General features: G+C 42.6%; 1 protein-coding gene across 3 annotated transcripts in view; it reads right to left on the reverse strand.

The window, feature by feature from the left end:
- Nucleotides 1–27062, reverse strand: part of CUL1 (cullin 1) — a 145562-nt gene that overhangs the window by 79548 nt on the left and 38952 nt on the right. For all 3 annotated transcript variants that reach the window (XM_040353154.1, XM_040353155.1, XM_040353153.1), the window contains exon 2: nucleotides 5961–6272. In XM_040353154.1, the coding sequence (XP_040209088.1) occupies nucleotides 5961–6100 (140 nt within the window). In that variant the 5' untranslated portion in view covers nucleotides 6101–6272. The remainder of the gene's footprint in view (nucleotides 1–5960; nucleotides 6273–27062) is intronic.

A 27062-nucleotide genomic window follows, 5' to 3' on the forward strand; every position in this document is an offset into this window, starting at 1 on the left:
TGTCAGTTAGTATCAGATTGTCCACCACAATATTGCAGTCCAACTATAAGTCGCTGATCCCCATCATTACTAGTATAAATATGAATTAAAATTCCAGTATATATCCCATAGTTTGTAGAAGCTTTATACACGCGCGACAGCGTGGTTACCTTTATTATGGTGAATAGCAGGAATTAGGGTTGTCCCGATACCACTTTTTTAGGACCGAGTACAAGTACCGATACTTTTTTTTAAATGTGTCCCCAAATGCAGCCATGTCCCCCCACAAATGCAGCCATAATGTCCCCCCACATCCAGCCATAATGTCCCCCCACATCCAGCCATAATGTCCCCCCACATCCAGCCATAATGTCCCACATCCAGCCATGTCCCCCCCACAGTAGCAGCCATGTCCCCCCCACAGTAGCAGCCATGTCCCCCCCACAGTAGCAGCCATGTCCCCCCATACCTAGATGCCGCCGCATGGTTAATCAGCGTGCAGGGAACATCACAGCTTTCATTTGAATAGCTGTAGTGTTCCCCGCGTATAGACACCCCCCCCTTGCTCGGGATTGGACAGATTAGCTATTTAAATGAAAGCTGTGATATTCCCCGCACGCTGTTGAACCATGCGGTGTTGTTGCGGTATGCGACGGCATTTGTGGCGGGGGGCGAGTATCGGATGAGGCAACGGGGGCATTTGCGGGAGTAAAAGTACTCCCGCAAATACTCGGTATCGGTCCCGATACGGATACTGGTATCGGGACAACCCTAGCAGGAATAATGCCCCTATTTAAAACTAACATGTGAGGATAGAAATGCGAGAGCTGCCATTATGGACTAAGGTAGGTAGGTAAGTGACTATAGAGGGAAGAGGATGAAAATACTATATGTAAGATACTGGAAAAGGGAGGTTGCTTTGGGTGGCAAAAAGGTGGCATGTCATTGTCTATAACCCCCAGTAATAGAAACCTAGCCTTGTAGCCAATCAGGTATAGAAGCCAGGATCAGTATTGACAGTCCTGGAGCCCGCACTTTTAACAAAAGCCGCTTCCATATTTTAACCACGTGACCTCCGGAAGATTTACCCCCTTCATGACCAGGCCAATTTTTGCATTTGCGCTACTTTAACCGACAATTGTGCAACACTGTACACAAATAAAACATATTTTTTCCCCCCACAAATAGAGATTTCTTTTGGTGGCATTTGATCACCACTGCTTTCTTCCTTTTTCTGCTCTATAAAACCAAAAAATCCTTAAATTTTTTTTTTTAACCACTTAAGCCCCAGACTATCTGGCTGGTTAAAAACCGGGCCACTTTTTGCGATTCGGCAATGCGTCGCTTTAACTGACAATTGCGCGGTCGTGCGACGTGGCTCCCAAACAAAATTGGCGTCCTTTTTGTCCCACAAATAGAGCTTTATTTTGGTGGTATTTGATCACCTCTGCAGTTTTTATTTTTTGTGCTATAAACAAAAATAGAGTGACAATGCAATATTTTTTACTTTTTGCTATGATAAAGATCCCCCCCCAAAAAAAATATAAAAACAAAAAAAAAAATTCTTCCTTAGTTTAGGCCGATACGTATTCTTCCACATATTTTTGGTACAATTTTTTTTTTTAAAAATCCGCAATAAGCGTATATTGACCGTTTGCTAAAGTTATAGCGTCTACAAAAATAGGGGATAGTTTTATGGCATTTTATTTTTTTTTACTAGTAATGGCGGCGATCAGCAATTTAAACAAACGGTTTATTGAAAAATAAGTCTCAATACAGTTCAAACGAGCATAGGCAAGAGGTACAAATATATACATGTGAGCAGTGAAAATCCGTGAAAAATAAGATTTTTATTGTGACTGCGACATTATGGCGGACACATGACACCATTTTGGGACCATTGTGATTTTTACAGTGATCAGGGCTATAAAAATCCACCGAATACTGTAAAAATTACACTAACATCTCCCCGTTCTTCAGCTCTGTGACCCGATCATGGGACACCGCCGACGATCAGGTGCCGTGGTCACGGAGTTCACAGCAGGGTTGCGAGCGCTCCGATGGCGGCGTGCAAATTAAAGGGGACGCTCATTTGCGCAGCCGTGCCATTCTGTCGACCAGGGCTCGACAAAACCTGGGCGCCTGGTCGCAATTGCGACAAGAAATTGTAACCTGGCGCCTGCCGGTAATTGAGGCCGCGGCTTTGTGGCCTTCACAGAAGGAAACTTAGGCCTGCAGAAGGCCGCAAAGCCGTGACCTCAATTACCAGCTGGCGCAGAGGGGGAGGTGGGGGCGCACGGATCCTGTGTCTTTGTGCGCCCCTACCTCCCCCGCTGCACGGTCGTGGCGGGCCCGCCGGAAATTGAGGCTTTGCGGCCTTCTGCAGGCCTAAACTTCCTTCTGTGATCTGGGGCCATCTTGTGGTGGCTGTTGGCATTACAAGTAAAGCAGCAGTTCTAATGTGCCATCTCCTTCCCTCTAATTAGAACCCCCAAACAGTATATATATTTTTTATTCTAACAATCTACAGAATAAAATGGCGGTCGTTGCAATACTTTGTCACACCGTATTTGTGCAGCGGTATTGCAAGCGCACTTTTTTGGGGGGGAAAAATCATTTTTTTAATAAAAAAATAAAACAGTAAAGTTAGCCCAATTTTTTTTTTATATAGTGAAAGATAATGTTATGCCGAGTAAATTGATACCCAACATGTCACGCTTCAAAATTGCATCCGCTCGTGGAATTGCTACAAACTTTTACCCTTTAAAATCTCCATAGGCGACGTTTAAAAAAAATTCTACAGGTTGCATGTTTTGAGTTACCGAGGAGGTCTAGAATTATTGCCCTCACTCTACCAATCGCGACGATACCACACGTGTGGTTTTAATACCGTTCACATATGCGGGCGCTATTCACGAATGCGTTTGCTTCTGCGTGCGAGCTTGACGGGGTGCGTTTTCTGGCTCCTAACTTTTTTAGCTGGCTCCTAGATTCCAAGCAAATTTGTCAAACCCTGCTGTCGATGTACATTGTTGTGCGTCAGTCGGGAACCGGATAAATTGCGCAAAAAAACAGGGAGTGTCGTGCTTGCCCCCTCCCTTGGACTACAGGAGACACAGGACGCTCTCTACGTTGCAGATAGAGAAAGGAGCTGTGTGTTAGTAGGCATCCTGACTCTCCTGTAGTCCAAGGGAGGGGGCGAGCACGACACTCCACACCAGGGAGAAAGCCTTGCATTACTGTGTGGAGTTACAGACAGAAGAACAGGAAGTGAGGATTCCTCAGAAGAAATAAGGACATTTAAAAGCAAAATGGAAAGATGAGGTAAGTGAAGGAGGACTGCACTAAGGTAAAGGAAGCTATTTATTGTACCTTTAAAACCCCTTTAAACTGAACCTGCTGTACCCAACTGCTGCGATCCCCCACTGTCAGACACTAAAGAGCAGATTTACTGGTCCAGAGATTATAAAATCTCTGTGGCCTAATCTATCAGTATTGCTTAGCCAGTACAGACTACAGAGATTCTAATTGGTCAGCACCGTCACATAGACTCAGGAACCGATGCGCGTGCCCGACAGCCACGATGTCCGACGGGCACCTGCGATTTCTGGTGACAGAGCAGGAGCGTGGATCTGTGTGTAACACACACAGATCCACGTCTTGTCAGGGAAGAGGAGACAGGTCGTGTGTTCCTAGTACATAGGAACACCAATCGGTCTCCTCCCCTAGGTAACACATTTAACCCCCTTGACCGCCCCCTAGTGTCAACTCCTTCCCTGCCAGTGACATTTATACAGTAATCAGTGCATATTTATAGCACTGATCACTGTATATAGGGGTCAATGATTCCCAAAATAGTGTCAAAAGTGTCCGATCTGTCCACCGCAATGTCAGTCATGATAAAAAAAAAAAAAAAAAACTAGTAAAAATTATATATATATATATATATATATATATATATATATATCTATATATATATATATATATCTATATATATATATATATATATATATATATATATATATATATATATATATATATATCTATATCTATATCTATATCTATATATATATATATATATATATATATATATATATATATATATATATATATATATATATATATATATATATATATATATATATATATATATATATATATACATATATATACACACACACACACACACAACACAGTACAGACCACCAAAGGTTTGGACACACCTTCTCATTCAAAGAGTTTTCTTTATTTTCATGTCTATGAAAATTGTAGATTCACACTGAAGGCATCAAAACTATGAATGAACACATGTGGAATTATACATAACAAAAAAGTGTGAAACAACTGAAAATATATTTCATATTCTAGGTTCTTCGAAGTAGCCACCTTTTGCAGCAGACACATCTCTAGAACTGATAAGAGGAGACTGTGTGAATCAGGCCTTCATGGTAGAATATCTGCTAGGAAACCACTGCTAAAGAAAGGCAACAAGCAGAAGAGACTTGTTTGGGCTAAAGAAGAACACAAGGAATGGACATTAGACCAGTGGAAATCTGTGCTTTGGTCTGATGAGTCCAAACTTGAGATCTTTGGTTCCAACCCCCGTGTCTTTGTGCGACGCAGAAAATGTGAACGGATGGACTCTACATGCCTGGTTCCCACCGTGAAGCATGGAGGAGGAGGTGTGATGGTGTGGAGGTGCTTTGCTGGTGACACTGTTGGGGATTTATTCAAAATTGAAGGCATACTGACCCAGCATGGCTACCACAGCATCTTGCAGCGGCATGCTATTCCATCCGGTTTGCGTTTAGTTGGACCATCATTTATTTTTCAACAGGACAATGACCCCAAACACACCTCCAGGCTGTGTAAGGGCTATTTGACCAAGAAGGAGAGTGATGGGGTGCTGCGCCAGGTGACTACCTCTTGAAGTCCATCAAGAGAATGCCAAGAGTGTGCCAAGCAGTAATCAAAGCAAAAGGTGGCTACTATGAAGAACCTAGAACATGAAATATATTTTCAGTTTCACACTTTTTTGTTATGTATAATTCCACATGTGTTCATTCATAGTTTTGATGCCTTCAGTGTGAATCTACAATTTTCATAGTCATGAAAATAAAGAATTCTCTTTGAATGAGAAGGTGTGTCCAAACTTTTGGTCTGTACTGTATATATACACACACGTAAAAGAATACAGATTGGCCTAAACTGAGAAAAAAAATTGGGATATTTATTATAGCAATAAAATATTGCGTTTTCTTCAAAATTGTCGCTCTTTTTTTTCATGTTTATAGTGAAAAAAATAATAACCACAGGAGGTGATCAAATGCCACCAAAAGATGACTCTATTTGGTGGGGGGGGGGGCTTTGGGGGGAGGAATGATAAAAACTTATTTGGGTGCAGCGTTGCATGACCACGCAATTGTCAATGAAATGTGACAGCGCTGTCAGCTGAAAATTGGCCTGGGCAGGGGGTGAAAATGAAAATGCCCTGGTATTGAAGGGGCTAAAGGAAAAGGCGGGAAATTCCCCTTTTAGACAGCTGTGACAGGAATGCTGTTACTATTGGAAGATTTTTTTCCCCCGCCTCTTGTACTGGTAAGAACTCTTTCCTCTCGCTGTCCGTCTCGGTAACAATGATCAGCAGAGGATGAGTGAGCCACCACAACAGGATCACATACAGAAATAAAAATAAATAATAAAAAGGTTTCAAATCAAAAAAGCCAAGCCAGTCTCCAGGTTCTTGCATTCTGCTGGAACCTGACATTTCCGAGGTTCTAGAATCAAACATCTAAGCAATTAGACCAAGAAATGCTGCATTTTCCCATAACCTACCAATACGTGGCTTTTGCAGCATTTTGCCATTTTTAGGAATATTCCTACAAAACAGATTTCTATTTTATATCCAAAAGATTCTCCAGGGTCTGACCATTCCACGTTCCAGGAATCCTGCAACACTCTGGAAGCAGATTTAAGGATACGTATAGAGTTCCATGTATCTGGACTTTGCCATGCTCTGTCTGGTGTAAACTTGTTGGATGCCGGCCCGCAGGTCATCCCAGATCTGGTCCAAGCCAATCTGTTTAAGTCCATGAGGATTCTGACCCCTGTTAGATGACATTTTATTTCCTTAGTGCTCTCCTTTTCTTGCACTTGTTTGAAGTCCTTCTGTGCAGAACCTCCTTAAAGCTGCACAAGTTAATCCTCCATAGGATGGCACATTCCAAGCTGTGGCTGGGTATAAATATATGCTGAAGGTGTGGAGTTAACACAACGGTCTTTAGTCAGAACACCTGAAAGACATACAGATTGGCAGAGTTACAAAATAATCCAAATTAAATCAAAGCAATCTTACACTAAGTCTGTGCAATAAGAGTTCAGCCATACAGTTGTACGGCTAATCTCGCATTGGATTTGCAGGAAAATAGTGCAGGGACCCCCCCGCACAGGAATCAGAACGCATGGGTGTTCTCATGGGTAAACCTAGGCTAAAGGTGATATTGTTATATCATTTTGTTTTTTTAAATACCAAACATGTTATACTTTCCTGCTCTGTGCAATGGTTTTGCACAGAGCAGCTCAGGTCCTCACAAACACTTGTGGCTCCTCCCCCTTTAGCAAGCCGCTTGCTATGGAGGCACACATGCACGCTCGCTCCCGAACCACCTGTGTGTGTCCAAGACATACACAGCGCGGCTTAGCTCCACCCCCTCCTAACTGGCTCTGATTAACCGCAGTGGGAACCAATAGCTCACCCTGCTGTGTCTCAGACAATGAGGAATGAGAGATCCAGGAGAGCTGCTGCTCTCATGCACATTGCTGGATCAAGATAGGCCTCGGGTAAGGGTAGGATTCTGCACACTGAAGGTTTTTTACCCTGAGGCACATGATACTCCTGTTTGAGCATCTACCTTTTCAGACATTTTTGTAGTATGTATTTCCATGAAAATGTTCAAAAAAGTATTCTCGTGTTCTTGTTCTGCACAGTATGTAAATGCACATTTGTGCACACGAGGCATAAATTACTGACCAAAAAAGCTGATTTTTCTATTTTACTGAAGAATACATGGCCCTTGTTTACATACCTGTGTGCATAGGCACATTGCAATTTATGGGCTGTATTTTAGCTCAGAAAAAAATAATAATGCTGTACTGAGCCTATAGAGGCCTAATGCATAGCATGGAGGGTTAAACTCACAAAAAAAAGGTCATAAACAAAGTAATATATTGTGTATATATATATATAAAAAACACCTTCACAAAAAAGTGAGTTACATGCACATAACAAAATATAATACATTAAAATTGGTATACCGTTGGAGAAATACAGAAAAGTTCAATTAAAATAATAGTTATCAAAAAAAATAAAAAGGCACAATCATAAGCAACAAACGCAAGCTATTATGAAAATGGTATTTCTTTTATTGCAACTTAAAAAACACTTATGTAATAATATAAAATCTATAACCACTTCTACAGGCTGTTGCGAGTTAAAAAAAAAAACACAAAAAAAAAAAAAAGAGAAGAGAACTGCATGCAGTCTTTTAGTGCGCCATGCCCGAACACGACCACAACACAATGGTGTCAACCGGGCATATAGAAAACAAGGAATTTTGCTTTGTCCATGCATTGGGACTGCTATGGAACAGGCACCCAGTGCCACCGCATGTGGTGTGAACCTAGCCTAAATATTATTTTTTTTTTAAAGTGGAGGTTCACCCAAAAACCTTTTTTTTTTTAACATTAGATTGAGACTCGTTTTGTCAAGGGGGATCGGGTGTTTTTTTTTTTACAATCGAAGCAGTACTTACCGTTTTAGAGATGCATCTTCTCCGCCGCTTCCAGGTATGGGCTGCGGGACTGGGCGTTCCTACTTGATTGACAGGCTTCCGACAGACTTCCGACGGTCGCATACATCGCGTCACGATTTTCCGAAAGTAGCCGAACGTCGGTGCGCAGGCTCCGTATAGAGCCGCACCGACTTTCGGCTACTCGTGACGCGATGTATGCGACCGTCGGAAGCCTGTCAATCAAATAGGAACGCCCAGTCCCGAAGACCATACCCGGAAGCGGCGGAGAAGATCTATCTCTAAAACGGTAAGTACTGCTTCGATTTTAAAAAAACTACCCGATTCCCCTTGACAAAATGAGCCTCAATCTAATGTTAAAAACATTTTTTCGGGTGAACTCCCGTATTAACGTGACCCTGTCGAGAACATAAAATAGTAGATGGGGGTTTCCTGCAAAAGAAACTAGTATTACTGGGTGCTACAGCAAGATAAAGGGTCAACATATCCTAAAACCTGGCTTAACAAACTTCCTAACGAAAAGACAAAGTGCAACCCTTTCGGTCAGGCCATAGGGTAGAAGAGAATACAAGAGGATACAAGAGGATATCAAAGCACTTAATGGTGACTCACTAAGAGGTATGTATAGAAGCGGGTTGGTGTTGGCCAGGGTCTACATACACATAAACCAAAGGAAAAGCAGGGAGATCAGTGGTTGGAGTAAACGCAAGGTTCAAAAGCAGAGAGGAGTGGCAAGGGAGCGAGGGCAGTAACAAGGGAGGGTGAAAGACGAAAACCCCCCTTGGCATAACAGGGGATTACCAAAACCAGTTTACAGCATCAAGGATTCTCTATGGAAAGTTGGCCGATCCATCTATGAGGACCAGATGTTGTCAACTATAGTCATGGAGTCATTTTATTGTGCAGTAAGCTTTTCTAAAAAGACAGCAAAATACACAAAAATGAAAAAAAAAAAAAAAAAAGTCAGGAGGGAGAGCATAAGGGAATGTGCTTTCACAATTTTCACAGCTGTTGGTTTGGGGCACATCCCCTTTCCAGCCATTTTATATACCCAACAGTAGATTTGAAGAGCAGCAAATATGCTGGAGACATTATGGAGCAACTAAGCTTCACTATTTACAGGAGAAGCACTAAAGTCATTATCCAATTCTTCCCTGCAGTGAATTGATCGTCCAATCTGGGCGGAGTTTACAGCTGGCAAGACAGGTGACATCACAGCTGGCAAGACAGGTGAACCTGTGGAAGGTTTTATTCACCGCCTTACTATGAGTGTAGCCTTGTATTTTAAATAAAGTCCTCTATACTGTTTTATGCTACGAGGCTTACACTATTACGCTTAAGCTACGAGGCCTGTTTACATTCTATACATGCCTGAATGGTGAGCAGCTTTATGATCCCACAGGGACGCTTGGGTTCATTTTTCAGCAGCGAGTGCCATGGCAGGAATGTCTTACCATTGAAAACATCTATTGTGTAGATGGAGTACAGGCTTGTTTGATCACTGTAGTTGAGATCCATACCATCTGGTAAGAGGCTACCCTTTTCATTTTAAAAGGAGCACATTTGGAAAGGAAACAAAAGGTCTATGAAGCAGCTTGCAATGGGGGCAGCCGAGCCAAGGGTCTGTGTGTCCATTCAGACATGGAGCTTTAGCTTGGGCCCCACTCTCCTCATTGGCTCACTGACTGAGTGATTGCAGCAGGAGTCAATGGTGCCCCACTGCTGTCTCAGCCGAGACTCTTGTGCAACATTGCTGGATCAAGATGGGGCTCAGGTGAGGCTGCATTCACACCTGAGCGTTTTGATTTCAGGCAGAAAGTTGCACGATTTTTGCCGTGATTTTGCACAGGTCAAACGGTCACCAATGTAAAATGCAGAAAACCGCCTGTGATCTGCCCGAAAAATAAGCCAATGTACTTTTTTGAGCTTCAGGCGTTTTGCTTCAGGTGACAAAACGCTCAGATGTGAACAGGTGCAATTGAAATGAATGGGATTTTGCTTGTTGGGCATATTACGAGCTGAAAACACTCAGGTGTGAATGCAGCCGAATGCCCGGTACACACGATTCGATTATCGGACGAATGATTGTCCGTTATTTTTTTGTATGCTAATCTCACGTCGAATCTGAGGAGTTTACTAAAGTCACGAAAATTCTCGTACGGCAGAATAAATGATGTCATGTGTTGTATTGCATTTTCGAACGACAGCTATACTGATTAAACGGAAATCGTACGATCTGGCATCGTATGAAAAAAATTCCGATGGGATAAAATCGGATGAACTGTCCTGATCGGCTCTCGGAAGCTCTGTACTAACGATCCAATTATCGTACGATCGTTTCGAAAGCGGCATTTTTCGTACGGTTTTCAGATCGTGTGTACGGGGCTTAAGTGTTAGGGGAGCTGAGGGGGGGGGGGGGACTGGTGCACACAGAACGTTTATCTTAATGCATAGAATTCAGTTAAAGTAGTCCTAAAGTCAGAAGCTTTTTTTTGTCCTAATGCAGAGGATCAAACAGAACAGATACTGAGGCATGCAGGGAGTAGCTGGGATTACCCTGGGATAGCATACAGTTTATTTTTTTCTGTTTGCTAGTGACTTCCTCTATCCCTCAACAGATATGAACAATAATTAGAACAGAAGATTAGTACATTGATAAGAAAGAAAGAAAGAAAGAAAGAAAGAAAGAAAGAAAGAAAGAAAGAAAGAAAGAAAGAAAGAAAGAAAGAAAGAAAGAAAGAAAGAAAGAAAGAAAGAAAGAAAGAAAGAAAGAAAGAAAGAAACCCGTTTTTTTTTGTATCGCTTCCTTTGGGTGAAATCCCTGGTGATCCTGCCAGTCCCTCTGCTTGCCTATTAAAAACTGACCACACTAAGCAGGAGAACACAGCATGAACAGTTCTCTAGCTGTGCTGGGATCTGAGCCTGGCTCTCCTTCAATGATCAGACTTGTGCCGACACACCTCCCCTGCACAGCCATTCACTGGGAAGCTCAGTGTACTGTTGTTGCTCCTCCCCCCAGCACTTATGCGGCAAAGAACAGAGGGAATACAGGGAATTAGATTTGCAAAGTACTAAAAGCAAAGAATCCAGGATGGAAAAAAACTATTAAACAACGTAAAAAGCTGTAAAGCATCCTCATGATAGGACTATGCAAAAAACAAAGAGTTAAAGATGATTACCATATTTATGCTGGAGTATGCAAATTAAACGACACAGCTGGAATTTAGCTTTCTGTACATACAATGTTTCTTTGACTCATATTTGCCCACTCAACATGACTAGTGTGAAGGAAAGTCTGTCTGATTCTAGCAGAAAAGGGAACCCACTCAGACATGGAAGGGAAAATAACCACACTGAACAATGTCATAGCAGAAAGGAAAGCTGGGCCACACCTCCCTATAAAACCCGAACATGATACTAGCACAGCCCTGAAACACACACACACACACACACACACACACACACACACACACACACACACACACACAAATTTTCAAAAGAAAGAAGCAACGTCAAAGAAGTCGTCACCCTTTACAAAGTTTAGAAGCCAACGTAAAAACCAATCCTGAAAAACAATACTTTGCATCAAACTATTACACAAAGTGTGCAATTAACCCTAAACACTAGGGACAGCTGCAACTAGAAACGCCATCCCTGTATGCACACCACTTGTATCCAGCAATGGTCAGAAGCTCTCATTCAGAGGTAATTCAAATTCACGGGAGGTCCAATCAGTAACATTTTCTTCCAACCAAGGTCCGAATCACATTTGTGTGATGAGCCCTCACTTCACAATCCCCTCCTACCAAATCACAATTCCATTCTTACATCGCATCTCCTCTGTCCCCCCTGCATAGCAGTTTCCCCTTAAAGTTGTGCCCTCCCGACACCAAGTGGTGTCCTCTTTACCCAGTCACATCACAGCCCCCACATCAGTGTCCTCTGTAGCTGCCCCCCCCAATCCCCCTGCACATCACAGTCCATGCACGAGTGTCTTCACCCTGTCACATCACAGCCCCCACATCAATGTCCTCTGCCCCCCACCCCCTGCACATCAGAGTCCCCACATCAGTAGTGTCCTCACCCCCGTCACATCACATCAGTGTCATCTGTCCCCCATCACATCACAGCCCCCACATCAGTGTCCTCACCCCCCATCACAGCCCCCACATGAATGTCCTCAGCCCCCCATCACAGCCCTCACATCAATGTCCTCAGACCCCCCTGCACATCATAGTCCCCACATCAGTAGTGTCCTCACCCCCGTCACATCAGTGCCATCTGTCCCCATCACATCACAGCCCCCACATCAGTGTCCTCACCCCCCATCACATCACAGCCCCCACATGAATGTCCTCTGCCCCCCCATTAATTTGTCCTCTGCCCCCCCCAGTGTCCTCTGCCCCCATCACAGCCCCCACATGAATGTCTTCCCCCCCCCCCCCCGTCACAACACAGCCCCCACATTAATGTCCTCTGCCCCCCCCCCGTCACATAACAGCCCCCACATCAATGTCCTCTGCCCCCACATCAATGTACATTTTTGCACAGAGCAGCCCCGATTCCCCTCTTCTGGGGTCCCCCACCAATGCTTCTGGCTACTCCTGCCTTCAGAGTGCCCCAATAGCAAGCTACAAAGTGTAATCTAAAGAGCCCCCTAGAGCAAAGTAAAAAAACTTCTGCCATTGGAACCACTCACTTTCTACCCAGGACTACATGGCCCATGAGGCATTGCTCCTCACACATTCACAAGTTCTCAGGTACATACTGACATGTATAGACGGTGTACTGAGCTGTATGTGTGCTGCACTGCATTTCCCGATATGTAAACAAAAAATGCATTCTGTTTGCAGGCCAACTAATCAATTATGAAAAAATAGTTAACTATTAGTTGTCCATTAGTTGTTTCGGCCCTAGTTGTGAATAATATTTTGATACAGGTGCAGATACTTTTGAAAAGGTTTATACAAGTACAAATCATGACACGCGAGAATAATTTTTAGCTACAGATAGTTTTTCCAAGGCTCACACAAGTACAAATTGCTACACTAGTGAGTAAAATGTATACAAAAGTGTAGCATTCTCAGTTATGAATAGAGTTCGCCTGTCCATTTTTTAGACAGACCCAATCGGACTCTCCAGATTCTCTATAGGAGCGGCAGGTGACAAAGGATGCGATCCTGTCCGGATCGGATGGCAGTTGGGTGTAAATGGACAGGGGAGAGCGGGCCGTCCATAAATAAAATCATACAATCGCAGTTGGGGGACAGATGCGCATTCCTAGAGATACGGTAGTTTGCGGACACCGACAGACAAGTGATTAAAACCCTCTTAGACTCCACCTTACAGTTTCACACACACACACACACACATTTGTGTATGTGTTTAACCGCTTGCCACTTGCCCATCATATGATGGCTGGGCAGTGCGGCTCTCGTTCTGGGCAGGCGTCATACGACGTCCACCATTTAAACAGAGCATGCGCGCAATTCTGCATTGTCGTGGCAGCGTGTCACGGAGACACCTCTCGTCAGACGGGGTGAACAGCCATTAGGCATGGCTGTTTACCATGTAATCGGATCACAGATGGTACATCCCCATTTTACACGGCGTGCACGCCGGCGTGTTCCCGGGAACACGGATCATCACAGACACTGGTAAACAGCCATTGGCCAGCGCCTGTTTACCACGTGATCGGCTGTGATCCATTCACAGCCAATCACTAAATGTCAAAACAGACCGGTAACTAGCCATTTCCAGTTTGAGGAGAGAAGAGCCAGGGGCAGAGAGCTACAGATCTGTATTCTGTAGTGTCTGCACCAAGCACAACACTTGTCAAATCGCGCACCAACAACCCCCAAATCATCATATGCCCGTCCGTTTGAGTGGAGAGATCTAAATTTGGAGGAGTTTAAATTGTTTATGGGCCTCACCATAAACATGGGGCTTATCACAAAAAAAAAAAAAAAAAATATGGACATGCCTATTGGTCCACCAACCCCATACACCACATGCCCATTTATTCTGTCCGGGTCCCGATACGAGATGATTATGCGACTCCTTCATTTCAGTGACAACACCGAGTGCTCTCCACGAAATCATCCAAATTACGATAGATTATACAATTATTCCCCCACTCATAATAAAAAATTTCCCAACGATTTGCAGAACTCTATGTCTAACTCTATATATACCGTATTTATCTGGGTATAGCGCGCAGTGTCTTGCCCAGCATCCATCGGCAGCCTTGTCCGGTGTCCGTCTTCGGCCCTCGTGGTGTCCTCCCCACTTCTCCTGCGCTGTCTCCGAGTGCCACCGCCGACATATACCGAGCGCAGTACACTCGGGTACGCTCAGCCACGCTTGGCTCCTCTTGCAGGGCGCAAGCGGAGCCGAGTGTACTGCGCTCGGTATATGTCGGCGGAGGCACTCAGACAGGGGATCGGCGTATAACACGCACCCACGATTTCCTGCCGTAAAGTGCGCGTTATACGCCGATAAATACGGTATGTGTAGATGAGTCCCTGGTACCCTTTTCAGGCTGGCTAGGAATAATAATAAAAAAAAAAAAAAATTACATTCCTAGCAAAAGGACCAGAAACAGAGTAACATTTTACAAGCTATCACAGGATATCTGTATGTGGATATACGAAGGAAGAGATTCCCAGCTCCAGCCCCGAGTGCCTGCCATACATGGGCACAACAGGAAAAATTGTATGGACCTGGCATATCCACTTCTGAACAAAGGTTATCACATATATCTTGACAACTTCTACACCAGCCTGCCCCTTTTTAAACACTTATACATCGCAAAAACCCTGGCCTGCGGAACCTCCAGAAAGAATAGGAAGGGCTCCCCACAATCCATAGTGAACAAAAGGCTCAGAAAGAGCAACATCAGGAACGTGCACATGATGTCCACCATCCATAATGACCCTACAATTCAGGTTCAAATAAGACAAGGTCTTAATAATGCTTCCTCAAATAACCATGCCACTGCCTTCCATGTGAACTGACCCTGGCCCATTTTTTTGATTATGACTCTGCCTACCGCTTAGACTGCTTGCATGTGAACTGACCCTAGCCTATTTTATGGTCTATGCTTTTGCCTACAGCTTGGATCAATCTGTTGCCCTGCTACTGTAGTACATAGGGGTCTCACATATGCGAGGGGCTCCAGAATTGTTTTTCTGGACAGAGAAGATTTTTTTTTTGTTTTCTCCAGGTTTCATAATTGTACCAATTGTAGTTTTATGGCTGTTCTTTCTGTCTCTACCTGGACAATTTATATGGACAAATGCTTTGGCTGTGCTGGCAATATCCTTGTGCCTACTATAGACAATATTCCTGCCTGGATAATTACTATTGCTGTCGCTAAGCACATCACTGCCTGCTATCTGGACCAGTGCTCTCCTCTGTGGACACTAAAAAGCACAGGTAATGCTTCCCCCCCCTTTCTGCAATAAAAAAAATGTTGGGAATAGTAATATTTGGTATGTACATGCTATGTGTTAGAAATATGAAGGGCCTTCAAAAATGATAGGTTGCCAGGAAATTATATATGTAATGTATGCTCCTAGAACGCCTGATGGTGCTACTTGGATGTTGGGCCTCTGTATGTGGCCAAGCTGTGTAAAAGTCTTACACATATGGCATCGCCAAACCCAGGAGGAGCAGCAGAATGTATTTTGGGGTGTCATGTTTCCTATGTGTTGGACATCTCTTATAAATGGAAAACTTTGTGTAAAAAAAAAAATAATGGGTTTTCACTTTTTTCCACATTTTCCCAAATACTTCTGAAAAAGAAATTAACCGTTCAAAAGACTCATTATGCCTCAGATTATAAATTGGGGTGTTTGCTTTCCAAAATTGGGTCATTGTGTGGGCGTTTCCATTTCCCTGGTGTTGCAGGGCCTTCAAAAGGGTGGTTGAGAAACGAGATGTGTAATTTATGCAACTAGAACGCCTGAAGGTGCTACTTCAATGTTGGGCCTCTGTATGTGGCCATGCTGTGTAAAAGTCTCACATGTGGTATCGCTATACTCAAGGAGTAGAAGAATGTATTTTGCGGTGTAATTTTTGTATTCATATGCTCTGCGAGAGAAATAACCTGTTAATGACAATTTTGCAAAAATCTTCATCTTGCAAAGAATTGTGGGAAAACAATTACAACTTAAAACTCACCATGCTACTTAGTCCCTTGAAATGTCTACTTTCCAAAAAGGGGTCATTTGAACTTTCCTGACTTATTATCATCTCAAGAAATTAGATAGGCCATCAGGTGTGATCAATTTTCAGAGATTGACAACATAGCTTGTAGACTCTATAAAACTTTCATAAAGACCAAATATATATATTTTTACCAAAGACAGTATACATTTTGGCCAAAATTTATGAAGAAAAGTTACTAATTTGCAAAATTTTAGGCATAGGGAAAACTTTTTACAAGGGCCCCAGGGTGCACGAGGCCTAAGGTACGTGAAAAGAAGCAATCTTAGAGAGGAAAAAAAAAAAAAAAAAAAAGGTGGAGAGAAGCAGGCCTCTTGACCTCCAATCAGAGGTCCAGCTTGAACCAATGTAACGATGTATATATACTTTGCCGATTCCCCTGGAAGCCGAAAATAACAGTAGTAGGAACCGCTACATTGATCACCACTAGCTTCCAGGTCTCATGCCAAGCAGCTTCCCGCCAAAGCAAGTCATCAGTGGCCAACCAATGGCTCTACAAACACAAAATTTTGCTTCACATTTGACACATTACCGATAAATGTTTTAGCTTAGACCGGATGAACCGATTCGAAAGAAAAATTGTATGCTTCTTCTAAATGGGAATCACATACGATGAAGACTACATAGCAATACAGGAAGAAAAAAAAAATCCTGGATGGGCGCACAATGTTAAAGGCATCTTTATTGATATCTTGTGTAGCAGATAAAATCCAATACAGTCACCTACAAAAAAAATCCAATACAGTCACCTACAAAAAAAAAAAAAAAAAAAAAAAAAGGAAAGCCGACGCGTTTCACACCACATGAAGGTGCTTAAAGCGGAGTTCCAACCACAATTAGCATTTTTTAAATGTATGTCCTTTCATCATGCGTTTTTATAATATAAATCTGGTCACTTACTATTTTACAATCCGCCACCGATCCGCATAGATATTCAAAAAAGATAGTTTATAAAACTATATCTACACCGTTGCCATTTTGCTTGTGGGCATTGTGAAGCCTACAGGCACTTACTTCCTGGAAGTCTTGGATGGGGAGTGATAATTGGACAGCGCACTGCATCCTGGGAAATGATGACACATTTCCCAGGAACATTAGAGGGAGATGATGTCAGAATCCTAGGTGGTTTCAAAGGCAGATTTTGTGGGACCGCATAGCAACAGGCATTTCCAGATGAGTAAAAAAAACTATTTTTTTTTTTTCTTGTTTAGTCGTAAGCTACAGTTTAAAGCAAAATAGTTTTTTTGATGGAACCTCCACTTTAATCATGACAAAAAAGAAAAAATACCGCGCTTAAACCCTAGAAAAATAACTAGCTCAGCTGCAACACGACAGTGTCATACAAACACAAATACAAGTAAAGGAAAAGAAAATGTTGCGCTATTAATATAAGTTAAGCTAAAACAAACAATTGATAACAAAGAACAAAATTAATGAAAATAAGATTGCAAAGACCCAAAGTTTGGAAGGGAATGAACCACATAACTAGCAGTAAAGTCTTTGTATCAATCAAAAATGATTGTAAGCAAGTTCTTCAATGTAGAAAATAAATTCATATGTTGAAATCATATGTGGTGACCAACACCACTAAATAAAGGATGGAGGCTTACCGGATGGCAAGCAATGGAGAGCTTGCGGCTGCAAACCCCAGCCAGGGCCTTTTGATGATCCTCGCAGGGAGATGACAGGGGATGGATGTTGAGGCCTCCCGGAGAGGCCTCAACATCCATCCCCTGTCATCTCCCTGCGAGGATCATCAAAAGGCCCTGGCTGGGGTTTGCAGCCGCAAGCTCTCCATTGCTTGCCATCCGGTAAGCCTCCATCCTTTATTTAGTGGTGTTGGTCACCACATATGATTTCAACATATGAATTTATTTTCTACATTGAAGAACTTGCTTACAATCATTTTTGATTGATACAAAGACTTTACTGCTAGTTATGTGGTTCATTCCCTTCCAAACTTTGGGTCTTTGCAATCTTATTTTCATTAATTTTGTTCTTTGTTATCAATTGTTTGTTTTAGCTTAACTTATATTAATAGCGCAACATTTTCTTTTCCTCCACTTTAATCATAGCTAGAGCGGCAATCCTTCTACATAGCAATACAAAGTGATCAAAGAAAATAAAACATGACCACAGGGAAAATATTTGTTCAATGGACCACTGTACAGCATCAAAAAAACTGAACCACTAAAACCAAGCATACTTTTCTAATCCACAAGATAATTCATACAAAACCAAAAGCTGTGAAAGCTCATGTATAGAAATACACCTTAGATCTAAAAGTTATAACAAGAAAGTTGTAATCACAAGTGCTAGTGACATGTCACTGATAACTTAGTCATCTGATTGATGAAGCAACAGATGTAGCTTTATATATCTTGCATCATCCCAGATCATCAATCATTTATGACCATTAAGAGACGATGCAACCCTCTTTCACAAAGACAATGTTCACTATCGCTAGAAACGGTTTCCCGTTACATCAAATTTTAAAAAATAATTGAAAACATGGCAGAACATTTACATGTTACAGTAGTTTTACGGTCGCTTTACGTTTGTTTAAATCAAATTGACCACAAATAATTTTGGGTCTAGCCCATCTAGAAACAGGACACTACAATATTGTACAAACATTTTTAGGCAGGTGTGGGAAAAAAGCTGTAAATTAACCACTTCCATACAGGGCATTTTCACCCCCTTCCTGCCCAGACCAATTTTTAGTTTTCAGCGCTGTTGCACTTTGAATGACAATTGGGCGGTCATGCAACACTGTACCCAAATGAAATCTTTATGTTTTCCCACCACAAATAAAAATATATTTTCATTTTATTCAGCATATTCCCAAAACTTGCGGCAAGAAAAAGAACAAGTCTTTTAACCACTTCAATACCAGGCACTTACACCTTCTTCCTGCCCAAGCCAATTTTTAACTTTGTGCGCTGTCGTTGTTTAAATGACAATTGCGCGGTCATGCTACACTGCACCCAAACAGAATGTTTATCATTTTGTTCCCACAAATAGAGCTTTTTGCTATACAAATAAAAAAAAACAGAAAATTTTGAAAAAAAAAACGTTTTTTTTTTCGGTTATAAAATTTTGTAAATAAGCACGTTTTCTCCTTCACTGATGGGCACTGATAAGGCGGCACCGATGAGACCGCGTCAATGGGCAACGACGATGGGCACTGATATGCATTGATAGGCGGCACTAATGAGCACTCATGGGTGGCACTGCTGGACACTGATGGGCGACACTGATGCTTATCCCTGGTGGCACTGGTTGGCAGCTGTCTGGGCATTGATTGGCAGCTGCCTTGGCACAGATTTGCAGTTCCCTGGTGGTCTAGGGGGCATTCCTTGTGGTCCAGTGTGGATGTCCATTCCTGGTGGTCCTGGGCGGGGATCCGAGCAGGGACTAGACTGATAAACTATCAGCACAGACTAGAGCTGCACGATTAATCGCGAATTGATCGCGATCTCGATTCACTTTAGTTAAATGTGAAAATCAGGTGTTGTCACATTAGCAAGCATGTAAGGTTTGCTGCTGCTTTGTAAACAGTCCGTCAGATTTACATATACTGTATTTAAGCACATAAGCTCTGTTTTGTGTTGAAAATAACTTTAAATATTTTTTCTTTGAGAATCGTGATCTTCACTTTATGCAAAAGAATCGCGATTCTCATTTTTCCCAGAATCGTGCAGCTCTAGCACAGACCCCCCCTGTCAGGAGAGCAGCCGATCGGCTCTCCTCTACTCGCATCTGTCAGACGCATGTGAGGAAAAGCCGATCAGCGGCTCTTCCTGTTTACATTGTGATCATCCGTGATTGGACATGGCTGATCACGTGGTAAAGAGCCTATGCCGGATCGGTGAAGCAGTGTGTGAGACTGACACACCACGATCACCGCAATGTGCGCCCCCACTGGCGTGCGGCAGCTGTTATCCTGCTGGACGTCATATGACGTCCAGTCAGGATAACACAACCATTTTCCAGATGTCAATTTGCTATTGACCGGGTGAGAAGTGGTTAAAAGACTCCACATAACTCTTAGAAAATACCTTGGGGTGTTTGCTTCCCAAAATGTGGTCATTTTATGGGTGTTTTTACTGTCTTCATGCTCCTCGACCGCCAAAAATTTGACAGGTAGTAAAATTTTTGCTTGAAGGTACTCTTTGGATCTTGGACCCCCCCCATGTGGCTAGGCTGTGAAAAATGTCTCAGAAGTGGTATTGTTAACCTCAGGAGGCATGGCAAAAAATCAGTTTTTAGGTGCAAGTCTGTGCGCGCCTATAGAAACATCTTATTAACTGACAACTTTGCGTTTAAAAATATATATATATGCATTTTAAAAAAATTTATGCATTTAAACAAAACGAAAAAATAAATAAAAAATAATAATAATAATGGGGCAACAAAAATTACATTTTCAAAAGGCTTAAATTTGCCTTTCAGAAAATACCATGATCGTTTGCCTTCCAAAACTGGGTAATTTCTGTGGGTTTTTCCACTGTTCTGGTGCTCCAGGGCCTCTAAAAAAAACGATAGGTGGTAAGGAAATTAGATGTGCGATTTACGTGTAATTTATGTTCCTTGGATGCATTAGGATTTTGGGCCCCTTTTATACCTAGGCTGAGAAAAAAAAAAAAAAAAAAAACGACAGCAGCTCAAATGCGGGTCAGATGGATATACAGTAGTGGCCAAAAGTTTTGAGAATGACGCAAATATTCGTTTTCACAAAGTTTGCTGCTAAACTGCCTTTAGATCTTTGTTTCAGTTGTTTCTGTGATGTAGTGAAATATAATTACACGCACTTCATACGTTTCAAAGGCTTTTAAAACATTTATGCAAAGAGTCAGTATTTGCAGTCTTGGCCCTTCTTTTTCAGGACCTCTGCAATTCGACTGGGCATGCTCTCAATCAACTTCTGGGCCAACTCCTGACTGATAATAACCCATTATTTCATAATCACTTCTTGTCAGAATTAGTGGGTTTTTGTTTGTCCACCCGCCTCTTGTGGATTTGCCACAAGTTCTCAATGGGATTAAGATCTGGGGAGTTTCCAGGCCATGGACCCAAAATGTCAACGTTTTGGTCCCCGAGCCACTTAGTTATCACTTTTGCCTTATGGCACGGTGGTCCATCGTGCTGGAAAATGCATTGTTCTTCACCAAACTGTTGTTGGATTGTTGGAAGAAGTTGCTGTTGGAGGGTGTTTTGGTACCATTCTTTATTCATGGCTGTGTTTTTGGGCAAAATTGTGAGTGAGCCCACTCCCTTGGATGAGAAGCAACCCCACACATGAATGGTCTCAGGATGCTTAACTGTTGGCATGACACAGGACTGATGGTAACGCTCACCTTTTCTTCTCCGGACAAGCCTTTTTCCTGATGCCCCAAACAATCGGAAAGAGGCTTCGTCGGAGAATATGACTTTGCCCCAGCAGTCCATTCACCATATTTTCTTCAGAAGATCGATCTGTCCCTGATGTTTTTTTTGGAGAGAAGTGGCTTCTTTGCTGCCCTTCTTGATACCAGGCCATCTTCCAAAAGTCTTCGCCTCACTGTGCGTGCAATTGCGCTCACACCTGCCTGCTGCCATACCTGAGCAAGCTCTGCACTGGTGGCACTCCGATCCCGCAGCTGAATCCTCTTTAGGAGACGGTCCTGGCGCTTGCTGGAATTTCTTGGGCACCCTGAAGCCTTCTAAACAAAAGCAGTGGAATTTTTTTTTATGGGATTAAGTTAATTTTCATGGCAAAGAGGAACTTTGCAATTAATTGCAATTCGTCTGATCACGCTTCATAACATTCTGGAGTATATGCAATTTCCCATCTCAAAAACTGAGGCAGCAGACTTCGTGAAAATTAGTATTTGTGTCATTCTCAAAACTTTTGGCCATGGCTGTAGACAGCAGGTCAAATGGACGCAAACAGCAGGTCAAAAGTACTCAATGAATTCTGAAAGAGCTCAGAAGTTTCACAAACTGATGTCAACCCAAAACCATTCACAGAAGCTCGAAACCTGTAGACACTGATCTTAAACGATTTATATTTACAATGAAAAAAAAATAATCAAAGTATCAGTTAAACTTTTATAAAAAATAGTTTATTAAACATTAAAGTACAGGTTCACTTTAGCCTACAAAATCTCCAGCCCGCACACAATTTTTAAAAGAGAACCACAGCTTTCTCCAAAAAGATGCCCAATTTCAAGGGAAGCCGCCTACTGCGATGTTTAACTGCTTGCCGACCAGCCGCCGTCATTCTACGGCGGCAGGTCGGCTCTCCTGGGCGAGAGCCCATACAATGACGTTGGCTCTTTTTGCAGCCACTAGGGGCGCGCGCCCCCCACTCGTCCGTGAACCCTCGTTACAGAGCGGGGACCGGGAGCTGTGTGTGTAAACACACAGCTCTCGGTCCTGTCAGGGGGGGAAATGCTGATCTTCGGTTCATACAATATATGAACAGAAGATCAGTGTTTCCCCTAGTGAGGCCACCCCCCCCCCCCCACAGTAAGAACACACCCAGGGACATACTTAACCCCTTCCCCGCCCCCTAGTGTTAACCCCTTCACTGCCAGTGGCATTTTTATAGTAATCCAATGCATTTTTATAGCACTGATCGCTATAAAAATGCCAATGGTCCCAAAAATGTGTGAAAAGTGTCCGAAGTGTCCGCCATAATGTCGCAGTACCGAAAATAAATAAATAAATAAATAAATAAATAAATAAATAAAATCGCTGATCGCCGCCATTACTAGTAAAAAAAAATATTAATAAAAATGACATAAAAATACCCCCTATTTTGTAAACGCTATAACTTTTGCGCAAACCAATCAATTAACGCTTATATAGAAGAATACGTATCGGCCTAAACTGAGGAAAAAAAAATGTTTTTTTTATATATTTTTGGGGGATATTTATTATGGCAAAAAGTAAAAAATATTCATTTTTTTCAAAATTGTCGCTATATTTTTGTTTATAGCGCAAAAAATAAAAAAACGCAGAGGTGATCAAATACCACCAAAAGAAAGCTCTATTTGTGGGTAAAAAAGGACGCCACGTCGCACGACCGCGCAATTGTCTGTTAAAGCGACGCAGTCCCGAATCGCAAAAAGTGCTCTGGTCTTTGGACAGCAATATGGTCCGGGGGTTAAGTGGTTAAAGCCTCTGAGCAGAAATTCTGACCTATGCTGCCCATGCTTGTGCAGTATCTTTCCATAGACCTGAATGGACCATACCTGTACCATTAAAAGGTCCGATACAAGTCCATAAAAAGCATCCGACAAGATTTCCACACTGCGGGAGGCTGCCACCATAAGAAAGAGATAAATAGGCATCTGGGTGAGGGGAGTTTAGCTTAGAATAGGCTAGAAAAATATGTAGGGGTGAGGCTGTGAACCTGTCATAAAAAACAGAAAACAAAAACAATTAATAATAATAATTTAAAAATGTGTGACATTTTGCCAAGGCGGTCGCCGTATATGAAACGCACATACACACATACACACACTGTATATACTCACATATAAGCCGAGGCCCTAATTTTACCACCAAAAAATGGGAAAACGTATTGACTCGTGTATAAGCCTAGGGTGAGAATGCAGCAGCTACTGTAAGCGGAAAAAAGGGTCAACAATGCCCATTTGCATGCCTCACTGTGCCTATTGCAGCCTCAGTGTACCTGGATTATTGACAGGCTTCGGGTATCCATTTTTCAAAAGTCACGGCTTCCTCCTGGTCCCGTTCCGTGATAGACGTTTGACACTGTGTTCTGCTACCGCCTATCTTGGACCTTCTTTCATCCTCGGACAAGAGGACGTCCGTGATAGGCGGTACACTGAACACAGTGTCTGCTGAGAAAGTCAGAGGATGAGAGGACCTCCGTAATAGGCATTTGACACTGTGTTCCGCTACCGCCTATCAGGGAACAGAACGGGACCAGGAGGAAGCCGCGACTTTTGAAAAATGAACGCCCGCAGTCCTTCAGGTACACCGACTCGAGTATAAGCCGAGGGGGCTATTTTCAGCCCTAAAAAAAGGTCTGAAAATCTTGGCTTATACTCAAGTATATACAGTACCACTTTTTCTGAAATTGTTAAACCAATGGGCTTAGTTCAGCTTTATGATTTACTGTTGTTCTGGGGCTCTGGACTTCAGAAAAATGGCAGCCTCCAGCAAGAAGAAACCAGAACATTGCTGTAGACAATTTACAGCACAAAATAATTTTGGTAGCATAATTATCAACGTGGAATGCATGTTCCTTGCTAAAGAACATTTATGTTGTTATGTTATGGGTATGTTGTTATGGGTAAATTAATGGGAAAATTGGCAAAATGTCTTTAACATCACAATTGAATGTGATTAACTACAACAAGTTTTCCCATAACTTAGCAAAACTGAGTGAAGAAATTGCACAGAACATTGTTATACCCATAGGAAACTGTAGAATATGAATTATCAACCCTCCGCACGACCGCCGCACGACTATTTACGTCGTCAGAATGGCACGGCTGGGCACATGGGCGTACAGGTACGTCCCCTTTAAGATGCCCAGCTGTGGGAGCTCGTGACCCAGCCCTGTCCTCCGTGACCGTGCCGTGGGACCCGATTGCTGCCGCTGTCCCGCGATCGGATCACAGGAGCTAAAGAACGGGGAGAGGCGAGTACAAACACACCTTCCCCGTTCTCATTTGTGGCTTGTCACTGATAGTCTGTTCCCTGTTATAGGGAACGACGATCAGTGACGTCACACGTTCAGCCATGCCCCCCTACAGTAAGAATCACTCCCTTAGGGCACACTTAACCCCTTAGCGCCCCCTAATGGTTAACCAATTCACTGCTATTGTCATTTTCACAGTAATCAGTGCATTTTTATAGCACTTTTCACTGTGAAAATGACAACGGTCCCAAAAATGTGTCAAAAGTGTCCACCATAATGTCGCAGTCACGGAAATCACCGCATTAGTAGTAAAAAAATAAAAATAAATTATAAAAATGCCATAAAACTATCCCCTATTTTGTAAACGCTATAAATTTTGTGCAAACCAATCAATAAACGCTTATTGCGATTTTCTTTACCAAAAATATGTAGAAGAATACGTATCGGCCTAAACTGAGGAATAAAACTGTTTTTTTATATATTTTTGGGGGATATTTATTATAGCAAAAAGTAATATTGAATTTTTTTTAAATTATTGCTCTTTTGTTTATAGCGCAAAAAATAAAAACCGCAGAGGTGATCAAATACCACCAAAAGAAAGCTCTATTTGTGGGGAAAAAAAGGACGTCAATTTTGTTTGGGAGCCACAACCGCGCAATTGTCAGTTAAAGCGACGCAGTGCCGAATCGCAAAAAGGGGCCAGGTCCTTTACCTGCATATTAGTCCAGGTCTTAAGTGGTTAAAGTGAAACCTGCCTGGTTGTGTCCTCAGCTGTGACAGATCAAAGTCTTCTGTCGCCATTCGTTCTGTTGACACTGCAAGATTCTCTGCCACATCTTCCAGGTTTCATGTCACTCATCTCTTCACATTGATCATATGCTTCTGAAGGAAGTCCTACAAGTTACATTACCTACATCACCCAGCTGCATTGCCGGCATTTTAAAATGCAGAGGATGAGCCAGAGTTTACATTGCAGTGTGCCTAGATCTCGGAAAGTGTACACTATTTTAAAACTAATAGAAGAGGAAAAAAAAATTCTCTTTCGTTCATGGACGGACACAGCTCCTTTATTCTCAACAGTAGGGTTTATATGCCGTCTATCAGGAGAGGACTAGGCAGACATGTTAAACAGATGTAACAGCAGCAAAGATGAACAGTACCACCCAGGGGGGGGGGGGTCCCTCTGGCTATAACCCCTCACTCTGCATCTAGCATCTCAGTTTTTTTTCTGCCTAGCATAGAAGGACCTGGCTCCCTATGGGACCATTGGTCCTGGAGATTCTTTTTTTCTACTTTGATCCTGAGATCTACTATCATCTGCCAGCTGGGTGACAGGCAGTAGCCCGGTCATATGTGTGCCCTGGAGCAATGGCGTAAGACATGGCAGACCCAGCGCGTAGCTGAAGGACTGCTCACGCTTGATGGCCGGACTGGGGAGACTACAAGGATCTATATTATCCAGCCTGTCACCCATGCGAAAGTAGATGGGTTTACTTGTGCTTTAGCAATTTAAAAAAGCAGGTACATTTCTGGCACATGCTGGGAATGTAACTATCACATGTGCAGCACCTGGCACAGCTGGGGTATCCTGAGTTTCCATGCACCCCAACTACCCCGTTACGTGCTCCTGTCAGGCCGCGCCGGACGCTAATTGAGGCCGTGGCTTTGCGACCTTCTGCAGGCCTAGGCTTCCTTCTGTGATCTGGCGTCATCTTGTGGTGGCCGTTGGTATGACAAGACAACCAGCAATGCTAATGGAGCTTCCCCGTCTGTTTCACTGCCATCGCCTTCCCTCTAATTAGAACCCCCAAACAAACTATATATATATATATATATATATATATATATATATATATATATATATATATATATTTTTATTCTAACACCCTAGAGAATAAAATGGCGATTGTTGCAATACTTTCTGTCACACCGTATTTGTGCAGTGGTCTCACAAGCGCACTTTTGAAAAAAAAATACACTTTTTAAAATTAAAAAATAAGACACCAGTAAAGTTAGCCCATTTTTTTTTTTTTTTATACGATGAAAGATAATGTTACACCAAGTAAATTGATACCCAACATGTCACGCTTCAAAATTGCGTCCGCTCGTGGAATGGCGGCAAACTTTTACCCTTTACAATCCCTTAATAGGCGACGTTTAAAAATTTCTACAGGTAGCATGTATTGAGTTACAGAGAAGGTCTAGGACTAGAATTATTGCTCTACCAATCGCGGCGATACCTCACATGTGTGGTATGAACATCGCTTTCATATGCGGGCACTACCAACATATGCGTTCGCTTCTGCGCGCGAGCTCGGCGGGACAAGGCGCATTCCTGGCTCCTAAATTTTAAGCAAATTTGTCAAGCCCTGGCATAATCATTT

The sequence above is a fragment of the Rana temporaria genome, chromosome 5 (assembly GCF_905171775.1).
Source record: "Rana temporaria chromosome 5, aRanTem1.1, whole genome shotgun sequence".
Lineage (NCBI taxonomy): Eukaryota > Metazoa > Chordata > Amphibia > Anura > Ranidae > Rana > Rana temporaria.